Here is a 12,513-nt window from a genome sequence, read left to right as displayed (position 1 = left end):
TAACTTGCTGTTCCTTCCTACTTCTGCCACCTGTGCTTTGTCCTCACTGATAAACTGTGTTCTGTTTGTTAAAATGGAGTACATAGAGTACAGGGTCACACAGTATATATCAGGTTTAAAAGGTGAACTACACACCATGGTCATAAAACTACTGAGTCTGTGACACATTTTAGCATACTCATTTTTGTTCACAGTATTATGAACTCTTCTACTTGTATATGGTTGCATTTATGCTCTAAAGATACATGGCTCAAATCACTGTAAATATGCTGACCTTGCCAAGGCTTCTGCATCCACTTTGTATACTTCTGGCTCACAAATAGAAATTTCAGTGGTCAGTATGTTTGCAAGTAGTAGATTTGTGAGGTATCCACTGAGAAAACTGATACCAAGGTGAGGTGTTTTCTTATGAAACATTATCTCTACGTATTGGAAGAAACCAAACAGTTCAGAAAGTCATTCTTCATTATCAAACCAGAATATGTAATTTTTACAGAAAGTTAAAATGGTAAATTGGGAGCCCCTGAATAAAGTTCAGTTATCTGGCCTGAGCCATAGGTGGAAAGAACAAGTGTTGGTTTGCTGTTTGCATTTTGAGTCAATATGGGTGGCCTCTGTCCAGAAGGTATGTAGGACAGATGGGATTGAGTGTCCTTTGAGGTTCTTCCAGTCCTGTTAAACACTAGTAGATTAATGGGTAGTTTGTGTATAGCTTATTATCTTTTTTAGAGTATATAATGTGAGCGTGTCCAAAGAAGGTGTGGAGATAAAAAATCATCTCTTACTTAATTGTGTGAAAGCCACCTGTCTGGTACAGTCTTCTCTGAAGCTGGTGGAGAAAAATTGGCACTTACAGAATCATCTAATCTTAAAATGAAGCACTGTCTGGATTTGGCTGTGTCATTTGCTTTTTAGAGAAAGCAAGATGACCTGTTTTAAAGTAACCATCTCACTTTTGGATGGTTAAAGTTAGATGAAATATATTTTGGTCTTCACCTTCAAAATAACACTATGGCAGAGGCGTGGGTTTTTGTTGTTTTGGAGAGGGTTTTTTTCCCCTTCCAACACTAACTGCTTCCCCTCGTTTCCCCACCTTTTAGATTGATTGTTCAGGAAACATCACACTGGACAATGCTGTAAGGAAGGATGGTACTGCAGAGCAGAATCAGCCAAAACCCCCTTCAAACAGGACTGTGCAGTCACCAAATTCCTCGGTGCCATCACCAGGCCTCTCAGGTAATGGAAATGTGGTGCAATTTTCTGTTTAAGTGGTGTAATTGAAAAGTCTATTGTGGCAATGTTAACACTGATATCAGAATTAATTACATCTATTTTATATCATAGATTAGAAATAAGAAAATGAGGCAAAGTTGTAGAAACCCTAGTAGGAGGTAAAGCTGAGGCAATATTTTAGCATTGTGAATGCAAGTTAAGTGACCAGATCTTACAAACATGAAGGGAAAAAACCTGTAGATTTTAGCACATTGGATAGAAATCTGTGGAAAAGTGACACACTCAGGTGTACACCAAATGAAAACCTAGCAGCTGTGGTAAGAGTCAAGTATTTGAAAAAGCAAGATAGGATGTAACAGGAGACTAGAAATGGTGACTTGGGAAGTTCGATTTGGATAGTAGAATATGTTTTTCACAGCAGGGTAGTGCAGCAGTGGCATGGGTTGAGCAGAGAAGTTATTGTGATGGGTGACTAAATGTGGTGGACCTGAAGAATGCAGGGGATTCCTGTCACCATGCCTGATGGCCATCAGCAGCTGTTCCCATTTTCTGATCTGGCCTGTAGTGAGGCTGTGTGAGTGAGTTCCCAGTGAGCACTCATGCAACATTCGTGCACTCACATGGCATTCACAGACTGAGGCAGGTTACCTGAGACAGGTGGGTCTGTGGCATTCACAGACAGCACAAACAGCCCACTTGGGTTTCTCAGGACTGATGCTCAGCAAAAACATCCTTCACAAGTCTTTAGCAAAAATCTCCTTCACGAGTCTTTTGACTCTCTTCCTGGTCCCCAGACCTTTGGTCTCTCTCATATCTGTCCCCCAGACTTCTTCCTACTCACCAGCTCAAAGTTTCCTGGCAGTTCTCCAGAGAGATCTGCTAAAATTTGATAAGGTAAGACAAAACAAACTGCAGTGATCAGGTGGAGGGGTCAGCCAGGCAAAGATACTGATCCATCAGCCTACTTATGGGTCCCTTTTTGGGCATCTCCTTCTATTATCCCATGCCTCTCATCCTCTCATAAATATATATTAAATGGGGTGTAGGTTAAATAAATGATGCTGCAGGAGGAATTTTCCCCAAAACCTGTGTACTTCTCTGACTCAGACTTGGCACAAGCCCATGTTTTGTTCTAACCTGATCCTTCTATCCTAGGAGGAATCAGTGTGACGAACGTACACCCTCCAATTCGTTCACCCAGTGCCTCCAGTGTTGGGAGCAGAGAGAGGTAAGGAAAGAGTGGGAGAGAAGAAAATATAACTTCCCCCTCCACAGAACATGCATCATTCTCTTCTCTCTTTAATGCATATATAGATGTCAATTGGCCTCACCTTTTCTGTTAACAGGTCAGGCCTGATGGTTATTACAGCACTCTTTGCATTCTAAAAGCAGTAATTTCATTTGTACTGTATTAGTAGCATGTCTAAAAACATACTAACATTGTAAATGATGGCTAGGTTGGTGTTATTAAAGGAATACCAATTGTAAATTAAGTTTTAAATTCAGAAAAATCAGCTAAAGGAAAAGGTTGAATATTGAAAGTCCTGATGAAACTATAAATTACTTCAGATTTAAGGAACTGATGTTACAAAGAAGGCTGTTGAGAATTTTCTGCTGCAATACAGTTAGTTAAGTGAGCACTAGATATCTACTGTGAGTCTACACAAATGTTTTTATCCATTACTGATGGAATATTAATGAACAAATATATTTACACAATGTTGTTTGAAGAGTGCAGATCCATTAATGTGTTGCAATAAACTCAAGCATACCTCTGACATGAGATTAATTTTTCATGCAGAGAAAAATCAGATGACATTCATCCTACTTGAGTTGGAAATGCAGGTGCTTTTTAATATAGAATATGTTTTTCTATATTCCATTTACACTGCAAATTCTGTGAAGGACTCTTGTGAACAGTTTAAATGTTTGTCTGAAGAGTCTTTTACTTGCATTTAAAAAAATCTACTGCTGCTTGAATTAATTTTGTTAGATTCTTCATTTTTATGACTAAATACATGAAAAAAAAAGAAAGATCTAGTTCCAAAAGCGGGGCCCTAATTTTGGTAGAGTTGCAAGGCTGTAGGAAATCCTTCCAAGAAAATGTAAATATGTGTTTTATCTGCCTTATTTGGTTGTGTCATTTTCAATGATCAGTTCAGCTCTGGGGAAACACTGGTCTTCCCCAAAATGCAGCTGCATCTCCTCTGAAGTGGTATGATGTTCAGTGGAAATCCTATTTTGTGTGTAACCTGAGAGAAAAGGAGATTACTTGCAAATCTTGCACTAATGGGAAGTCAAACAATGAATAATTCTCTAGTTCTGGAACTGCACCATAACAATTTTCCCTTTTGGTAATGCTTTTTCAATATATATCAAAGGAAATAAGCTTGGATGGTGTATTCGATAAAAGGAATACTGCAGCGCTCAAGATTCAAAGAAGCAAAATAGATTTAGCATCCTGAGGTTTTGGAAAGCACCACTGACTCTTAATTTCCCTTTTTTCCTGCCTTTTCCTGTCATTTACAGTTCTGGCTCCTCCAGCAGGCCACCAGGAGCTGATTCTACACACAAAGTCCCAGTTGTTATGTTGGAGCCCATTAGAATTAAACAGGAGTCAAATGCACCAAATGAGAACTTTGATTTCCCAATTGTTGTAGTGAAGCAAGAAACCGATGAGGAACCCCGGCCTCGGAATGTAATATTAACAGTTATAAAGATCTCCTTTCTTTTTGGAGGGTATTTTGTATTTATGAGGAGTAAAATAATATACTTATGTTCTGTTGGGAGCTTTTCAGGAGAAAACTAAAAAAGCTAAAGAAGGGGAAGAGGTGATTTTCAAAATGAGACGCCCTACTGCCAGTTAAGTTAACTGTTGTGATCAGACTAGTTGTATCCATTGAAAATCTGGGAAGATGGGAAATAGCTTGCAAAGATCGAATTTTCAGGTGCCGCTAGCAAATGTTTCTAATCATAGTGCAGTAATTTACATAAATAAGATTGCTAGATTTTTGGGCCATCAAAGATTAGTTTTTTATTAGTGGGGCAGTAAATATCCTTTCATAGCTCGTTTCATGTGTTCAGTTGGCTGATGTTATAGTATGTTAGTTTTTGCATGCATGTTGCAAGTTGTGTGGCTCCTTGCATATAAATTTGTTAGTTGGGTTAGTTTACTTGTTGTTAGGGCCATGTAAATTCAAATAAATATTATAGTCTGGCTTTCTTTGTTTCTTCCTGCAGTCCATACTTACTTCGTTGCTCTTGGATGGAAGTCATAATTCCACTTCTGATGAAGCTGTCTTAAGAACAGATGCACCAGACAGCACAGATGATCAGCCAGGGGTCCTGCAGGAGAACACATTCAGTGGGAAAATGGGATGGATAGGACCCTCCCATGTTGGGGAGGGTAGAAAAGAGGACGATCCAAATGAAGATTGGTGTGCTGTATGTCAAAATGGAGGGGAGCTCCTTTGCTGTGAGAAGTGTCCCAAAGTATTCCATCTTTCTTGTCATGTCCCTTCATTGATGAGCTTTCCAAGGTAATTATCACCCCTTCGATTCCACCTAAAATTGCACTAAAAGACACAAGCTTTGTCTTGTGAAACCCGGGATAAGAAGTTTCAGTCTCAAAGGAAGCAATGTCTTCTTTAAAGTCTTGAATCCAGAAGTTTTATTAATTAGTGAAAATTGGAACTTACATTGAAACTTCAGTTGTATTTTTTTCTACAAATTCTGTAATAAAACTCTTCACTTATTTGACAATTAAGCAAGACCATTTACATCTAGGGCATGAATTATTAAAAGTGGGACACAGAATTACGAATCTGTCATAAAATGTTTTAAGGGTGAGAGAAAATACTTAACATTTCTTAATAATAATAATAAAGAATAAAAATTTTAAAAAAGGGAAAAATTAAGAAATGTCTGCAGGAAAAATCTGAAATAATAGAGTAATAAGTATATCACTTACTCTAGTGCTAAATATGGCTACACTGAGCATGGCATGTGTACTGACTGATATCTTCTAGTAACATCTCGGCCAATGTTGAAACAAGCATTAAGTTTCTTTATTGGCTGTTACAAAACCATTACTCAGTTTCTTGACTTTCAAAATACAGTCTTAACTAGCATTACCAGTATTTGCTTCTGGAATTAGTGTCTTTGATTAAAATAAATGGCATTTTGCAATGTCCCAACTTGGAAATGTCATGCAATAAGCTTATTTGCGTTAAAGGATGAAAACATTGGTCATAACATGCTCATTGTTTAATGCTTTTGTAAATATTAGGTTTTTTTATTAAATATCAGCATAATTTACTGGTGTAAAACATTTGGATAACAACTTAGATTAGCACATTGATCACCTCTGTGCTACTCTGAACAAGCGAGTGTATGTAAAACGTCACTTGAAATGGCACGTAAAAATGTTTCTCTCACTTTTAAAACTTCAAATTGCAGGAGTTTTTTATTAAACCGGTGCTATGTTACAGCTTTGTGCCATAAGCAAAACCTAGTGAAGTTACAGTAAGCACTTAAACTAATAAATATTTGTGCCATTCTGACAAGAAAAAAAAATTCTTTAAGAAGGCAGAAAACTATGTATTACAAGACTTTGTTTCTAGTAAAATTAAATATTCAACAATAAGTCTTTAAAATGTCTCCTTTTTACTGGATTGTTGAGGGGAAACTGAGGTGATGATGTCTGAGGGCGAGGGAGCCAAGAACCACTTTGATGACAGGTGTTCAGATCTGTAAAGGTGCATATTACTACGAGTACATTGTGTTCCTGGGCTTCAGAGCATGGTTAGCTGAGGTTTACTCCTGACTTCAGACGTATCAGCTTTTTGTTCCCACCTTTGTGGGGATACTTTTTTTTTTGCAGCTGTAACTCTACTAAACAAACTTTAGTCTCTTAGCATTAGTTCCTTCAAACACACAAAATAATTTCTTTATTATTATGTCAGCAGTGACAGTCTGCTTCTTTCATGATTGCTTTTTGTTCTTGCTTCAGGTAGATAGGGCAGTTTCATAGGTTCATACAGTCACAGAATGGTTCAAGTTGGAAGGGACCTTTATAGGCCACCAAGTCCAACCCCTCTGCCATGAACAGGTTGCTCAGAGCCCCGCCCAACTTGACTTTGTTTCCGGTAATGGGGCCTCTACCATCTCTCTCAGTAACCTGTGCCAGTGTTTCACAACCCTCACTGAAAAAAATTTTTTCCTTGTTTCTAATCTGAATCTACCCTCTTTTAGCTTAAAACAATGTTCCCATATAGATTCACAAGGTTGCTGCATCTTTTTGTCCTTCATTCCAAGCTACCACACTCTTCCTGATTCTTGGATATTCTAATGCATCATTCCTTTATCCCTAACCTATTTATTGTTTTCTTGTGTCACAAGATCTTTAGGTCATGGCCTGTATGAACTTTTGTGTATCTACCATATCATTTCTGTGATGCAAGTCTAGGCATAGAGGTGACAGTGTCATAAATAATTCTGGGAAGTTAAGACAGTAGAAGATCGTAGTAAAATGCTTATTATTCACCAGCATATGCTAAAACTGGCAGATGGCAAAAATCTTTGGATGACTGAATAAAAAAGAGATTTTTTTTTTAATTTGGAAAGTCTTCTTCCTTACTATCAAAATGAAATAAAAGGTGCTGCAGAAATTATTTCCCATTTTCAAAGATATTATTATTATAACATACCTCTGAGTAAATACACACAGCTAGATGCCTTTTATTGCTGTATTCTGTCATCTGTGTAACAATTCAGCCCTCTTGTGGTTACCTGCAAGCATGCAAGTTTCTTCATTTCTGGAGAACTCTATTAAAAACATAGAATCTTCATAGGTTTTTCAACTTTGAGTTTCATAAATTGTGTTAATGAATCAGTGAACATAGCTTCCAGAACTGATTATGTAATAATCTTATGCTGTCCTTTACATCTCCATGGTTTTCTTAGACCAACTGATAAAATCATGAACATCTGAAGGTTTTAGGGAGTGAAATATTTCCAGTTTTACCAAAAATCTTGTCTAGGGTAATCCTTATAGGTTAGTAATATATTATAGATCAAGCTTGTAGAGAATATCAAGTTCTCACCATGTCACACTGACATGTTTCATTCTGTTCAGCCCATATGATTCCTTCAGTCTCTCTAGTTAAGAAAAGGGCTCTTAATAGTCCTTTGCTTGAACCCTTTGAGCTCGAGTGACAAATTTCAGTACTGACAAAGGTACTGAAATCTGCTGTCTATTAAGATAAACCATCTTTCTGTTAGGACACCATTAATGACGCTGGTGCCACTAAAAAGGAAAAAAAAAGTTGTAATAAAGCATTTTTACCAGCAGTCTCTGCTTTTTGTAGCATTTTAAAAACCAGCAACAACAAACCAACACATGACACAGAAAAAAACCCACCCAACAAATGAGGATCTTACCCAGAAATATGTGGAAAGCCTTTTGTCAAGGGTGTGCTACCTCACTAAGGTCAACGTGTCTGTTTGTCTTCTTTAGTGGGGAGTGGATTTGTACATTCTGTCGGGATTTGTCCAAGCCAGAAGTTGAATATGACTGTGATAAACCTACTCACAGCTCTGAAAAAAGAAAATTGGAAGACACTGTGGGTTTGGCGCCAATAGACCGTAGGGTAAGGATAAAATTATTATTTATAACATTTTTAAGCTGAAGCAGTTTTGAGCTGTGCTAGAAACTTCCATCAGTGTTTTACCTGGTTTCAGTTGGCAACTTATGTAAATACACTGAAATTAGTATTTTATTCGGGGTCTTAGTCTACATGTAGAACCATTTATTGTAGAGTAGTAGGGAGAAGACTCTCAGTCAGGTGTGAGAAGTATGGCACTGATTATGTGGATGATTATGATTAGATTTATTGCTAATACAGTGTCTAAATATTGCCAGTGCAGTATAGAACATAAGCAGGTCTAAAGCATTATAACATAAGCAGGTTTGGTTGGAAATATGCAGATTTACAGCCTTTGGCCTTGCAGAGAGCACAATTACAAAGCAGCAAAGACCTATGGAGCTACTTTAGGATTTTATCTCTGTATATGATCTTAGTACTTTTACTCACCTGTCCAGAAGTGAGTGTTCCCATCTTAGGGCTGGATGTACCCTGCAGGAATCCCTGCTAGGGTGGGATCCATCTGGAAGCTGCCTGCAACCTTGGGAGAGAAGGTTTGCCCAGTTGGTCCAGTCTCCAGCAGCATTTTATATACCCTTTTGCAGGCTGATATGTACCAAAGTCAATCACAATCATCACAGCTCCCCCATCTCTGGAATGCATTAATTATGTGAGCATCCAGACAGTTCCTCCTGCAATTCCCACCTGGTGTTCTTATCTTAGGACAAATCACATTACCCATCAGGACACAGTGGGGAGGGTGGGTGTGTGGAGGACACACTCCAAGACCTGACTGTCTTTCACACCATTATTTACATGTGCTCAATTTCTGTTTTAAGTTAAATGTAAGTTATTATTCTGATAAGGGATCAGCAAGCATAAAATCACACAAAACTATTTTTAGACTCTCTTTCAAGGCTCAAGATCTAGTGTAATATATTTGTACACACAAAGAGGAAGGGGGATACTGAGCATCTGTTCTGTATTTTCTGTAGTTTGTGATTGTAGTATAAACCGTGTAGGATTCTAGAATTACTTGGGCATTTATTTTTTTTTTGACAGAAATGTGAAAGACTGCTGCTATACCTCTACTGTCATGAAATGAGTCTTGCCTTTCAAGATCCAGTTCCTCCCACAGTATGTACCTCACTTCTTTCTATGTTAGTAGCAAATTTGCCATGTTTTTAGTGGCATTTTTATGTCCTATTACAGTCCATTATCAGAAGTCAAGTTCCCCAGACACTGAGTGTATTAAATGTGTTTAATTTTATTAAAACTGTCTGAAGGGGGAAGTTGAAAGTTGAAGGGAATTTACAACTAAAATTCCCCAATAACTGATTTTACTTAGTACTTAAAAAACAGATTAAAAAAGTAAGTTCTGACCCTGTCTGCTAATATCATGTGCTGAGTGATATCACTAAAAAGGTGAATTGCGATATATTTAGATTTTTTAAATACCACCTGATGTTGAGAATTAGGGTACTCCATAGTATTAATATGAAATTGAATTTCTTATTATTAGCTTGAAATTTATTAGTTTAAAATGGTAAACAATACCTGGGTGCATTAGGAGTCTAAGGACACACAGAAGAGTTACCAGTGTGATCAGATGAGAAGATGTTCTTTAAGATAAGCCAATGGGGGAAGAATTCAGTAAGTAATATGCTCCTTTGCAGCCTTTATTCCATTTGAATAGGAATTCTGAAGAACAAATCAGAGAGTTTAATAATAAGAAATGACACAAGAGATTAATTGATTAATCATATGATGGTCATGTGTTACTAAATTCAGATATTACAGCATTTCTCTTAAAATGTGAATCTAGTTAGGACAAAAGTATAAAAATATTACCATTGGATTTCATATCTTATTTTCTAATTTCTAATTCTTTCTAAAGAAAAAATAAATCTTAGTCCTACAACCACAGTTTGAGTGTCAAAATCATCTCTGAAATTTGCCACCATTTCAAAGGACATATTTCATGACCAAACCTCATTTTAAGCAACTCATTTACCATCTCCATTTTAGTTATCATATGGTGGTCTTGAAAATAAGTCTTAATAGATAGCTTATTTGACTACATCTGAAAATAATGTCCAGACCAAGTCATTTGCTCTATTATATGTGGTCATTGTAGGTGGAAGTTGTATTTGTTTCTCTTCGATTTTAAAATGGGCATTGCAAGGAGTATATTTTAGCCAGCAAAACTGTCATAAGTCACTGTTATTCCAGAAACTGTCTACATGTATGTTAAAAGTGTAATTCTTGTATCTCAGAGTTGTACTTTGAAGATGAGACTAAACCCTGCCCACTCCCTCAGATCTAAAGGTTTATAAAACAATAAGTAATGAAGATGACTGCATTTGGTAAAATTTTTTCTCTCCATTTAGGTTCCTGATTACTACAAAATAATCAAAAAGCCTATGGACTTATCAACCATCAAGAGAAGACTTGAAGTGACCAATTCATTCTACACAAAGCCAGAAGATTTTGTGGCTGATTTCAGACTGATTTTCCAAAACTGTGCTGAATTTAATGAGGTTAGAAAACTAGATACTGTGTCAGATTTTGTAGGTTTAGTTCTCTCAGGAAAACTGTAATGGGGGTAGAACTTGCAATGCAAGAATTTATTGTATTAAGCGTACTTTGACGATGGGACTGCAGTGAAAATACAGATCCCATTGAATGCTGCTGTGGTGTTAGATGATTATGCAGTGGAGATCTTTCCATAGAAGGAAGGAGGATTGTAACAAACATGCTAGCTGAATGGCAGGACAGCAGGTAAAGAAAAGGACAATTGCTGCAATGGTGGGCATTTGATTTAAAAACTGGTTTAATCCTCCTCGCCGCAGATCTTAGATTCAGTGGGATTTTCATTCTGGGAGCTCTGTACTCACCCTTATGATTTCAAGTTAAATGTTGAGTGATTGTTATTATTATCCCATGCTGCACGTAAGGGAACATGTGGTGTAAAAGGGTTATGGGTACTGAGCGAACCACAGAATGAGAGAGAATTACACTGGGAATAAAGGCTTCTCTAAGTGGCCTCAGTGGGGTTCTCATCCAGTGACCCCTTACAGCTGGGAATCATTCCTGCTGTGGTGATCTCTGCTTCAGGAAACTGATCAGCTGTGGTGGCTCTGGATGACTTTAGGACTGCGTAGTCTTCCATGTTACAGTCATTGTCTACCAAGTAATATTATCACCATTATTAAAAACTGTCTGTAAGCTAGAGAAATTCTAACACGTTGAAGATATACCTACACATTTCACAGCATAGCACAACTTCTTTCCCCCCCCCCATGCCCCCCAGTTAGGTTTTAAGAGGTTTTAGAATCTCTTCAAATAGCTTTCAGAACCCAGGCAGTATGGCTTTTGTGACTGGCTTCTGTGGTAATCCCTCAGAGAAAAAGGTCCTTGAGGGTGTCAGCTGAAAGATTTACGCTCATGGTGTTTTGGAGGCTTGTGCTCTTTGGGACCATGTGTTCCACAGGTGCCATTCTTGCTGCTGATTGATGTTTTCTGTAGTTTTTGCCTGAAAGACCTGATGTGATGTGAGTATAAAGCTATTTCATTATGCACTGATGTTGTTAATTCACCCAACAGCCTGATTCAGAAGTGGCCGACGCCGGCATGAAACTTGAAGCGTACTTTGAAGAACTTCTAAGGAACCTTTATCCTGAGAGAAAGTTCCCTGTACAACCCAATGTCCAGAGTGAAAAAGATAATACAGAACTCACTGATGACTCAGACGATGACTTTGTACAACCCCGAAAGAAACGCCTCAAAGGAGAAGACCGTCAGTTGCTTAAATGAGCCACATGTGTTACTACGAAAAATTTTTTAAAAACTGAGAATATTTATCACTGTTACCACTGTTTTGACTTGTAGGTTTGTGAATATTTGCCAGACTTTCTACCCCTTGTCTGAAACAGAAATCTGTGGAGATCAAGGCATGTGAAGAGCTTCTCTGAAGTTCAAAACTTTCATCTCTTTTCTGGAGCAGCGTAGAAATTGCCATTTTTGTGGGGTGACAGCTGTTTAACTTAGCTTTGAGGAAGAAGTTTGTATAGAATTGAACTTCAAAACATCACATGGGTTCAACATGTGGCTTTCTGAATTTGAAGAAAATGTGATCTCACCGGACTTTTAATTTTACCAAAGGCATGTGGCTGGCCATAATTTGATCTTTTTGTACTGTATTTAACACAAGCCATGAAAAAGGATGGTGTAATGTTATTGTCCTGCAGTACTGATTGGTACAGTGAAAGTGTAGTTGCCCCCCAAGAACTTATTGGGAATTTTAAAATGTAAGGGGGGGGTGTATTAAAAATAACTTTTGAAAAAAGGAAGAAAAGGAACTTGTTTGAGAGTTTTTAATGGAGGAAGTAAAGGACAGAATACATTGGTTTGCACCATTTTTCTCACCACCAGCAAGAAACAATGGTATTGCTGTACTGTTTTGTTTAACAGGTGTCTCGTGTGATGTACCTCTGTTTAATGAAGTTGATGGGAAAGTTTGTTTGCAACTATCAGTCAGTCTTTATGTATGTTTAAAGAGGGGAAAAATCATCCTTTGTGTCCACAAGTTCTTGTTCTTTTTCCAAATTTATAAGTATGTTGTTGTCAAAATGCA

At 37.6% G+C, this 12,513-nt stretch overlaps 1 protein-coding gene across 1 annotated transcript in view; it reads left to right on the top strand.

The window, feature by feature from the left end:
• The window catches only part of TRIM24 (tripartite motif containing 24), a 59,597-nt gene extending 47,185 nt beyond the window's left edge, over window positions 1-12,412 (top strand). Inside the window, exons 12-19 of the mRNA XM_027680511.1 lie at window positions 1,101-1,236; window positions 2,389-2,461; window positions 3,763-3,931; window positions 4,474-4,772; window positions 7,751-7,883; window positions 8,940-9,014; window positions 10,268-10,417; window positions 11,484-12,412. Coding sequence (XP_027536312.1) covers window positions 1,101-1,236; window positions 2,389-2,461; window positions 3,763-3,931; window positions 4,474-4,772; window positions 7,751-7,883; window positions 8,940-9,014; window positions 10,268-10,417; window positions 11,484-11,693 — 1,245 coding nt within the window. The 3' untranslated portion in view covers window positions 11,694-12,412. The remainder of the gene's footprint in view (window positions 1-1,100; window positions 1,237-2,388; window positions 2,462-3,762; window positions 3,932-4,473; window positions 4,773-7,750; window positions 7,884-8,939; window positions 9,015-10,267; window positions 10,418-11,483) is intronic.
• Window positions 12,413-12,513: the final 101 nt, after the last annotated feature.

The sequence above is a fragment of the Neopelma chrysocephalum genome, unplaced genomic scaffold (genome assembly GCF_003984885.1).
Source record: "Neopelma chrysocephalum unplaced genomic scaffold, ASM398488v2 Primary Assembly neopelma1_59, whole genome shotgun sequence".
NCBI lineage: Eukaryota > Metazoa > Chordata > Aves > Passeriformes > Pipridae > Neopelma > Neopelma chrysocephalum.
This window is presented reverse-complemented; position numbering and strand designations above follow the sequence as displayed.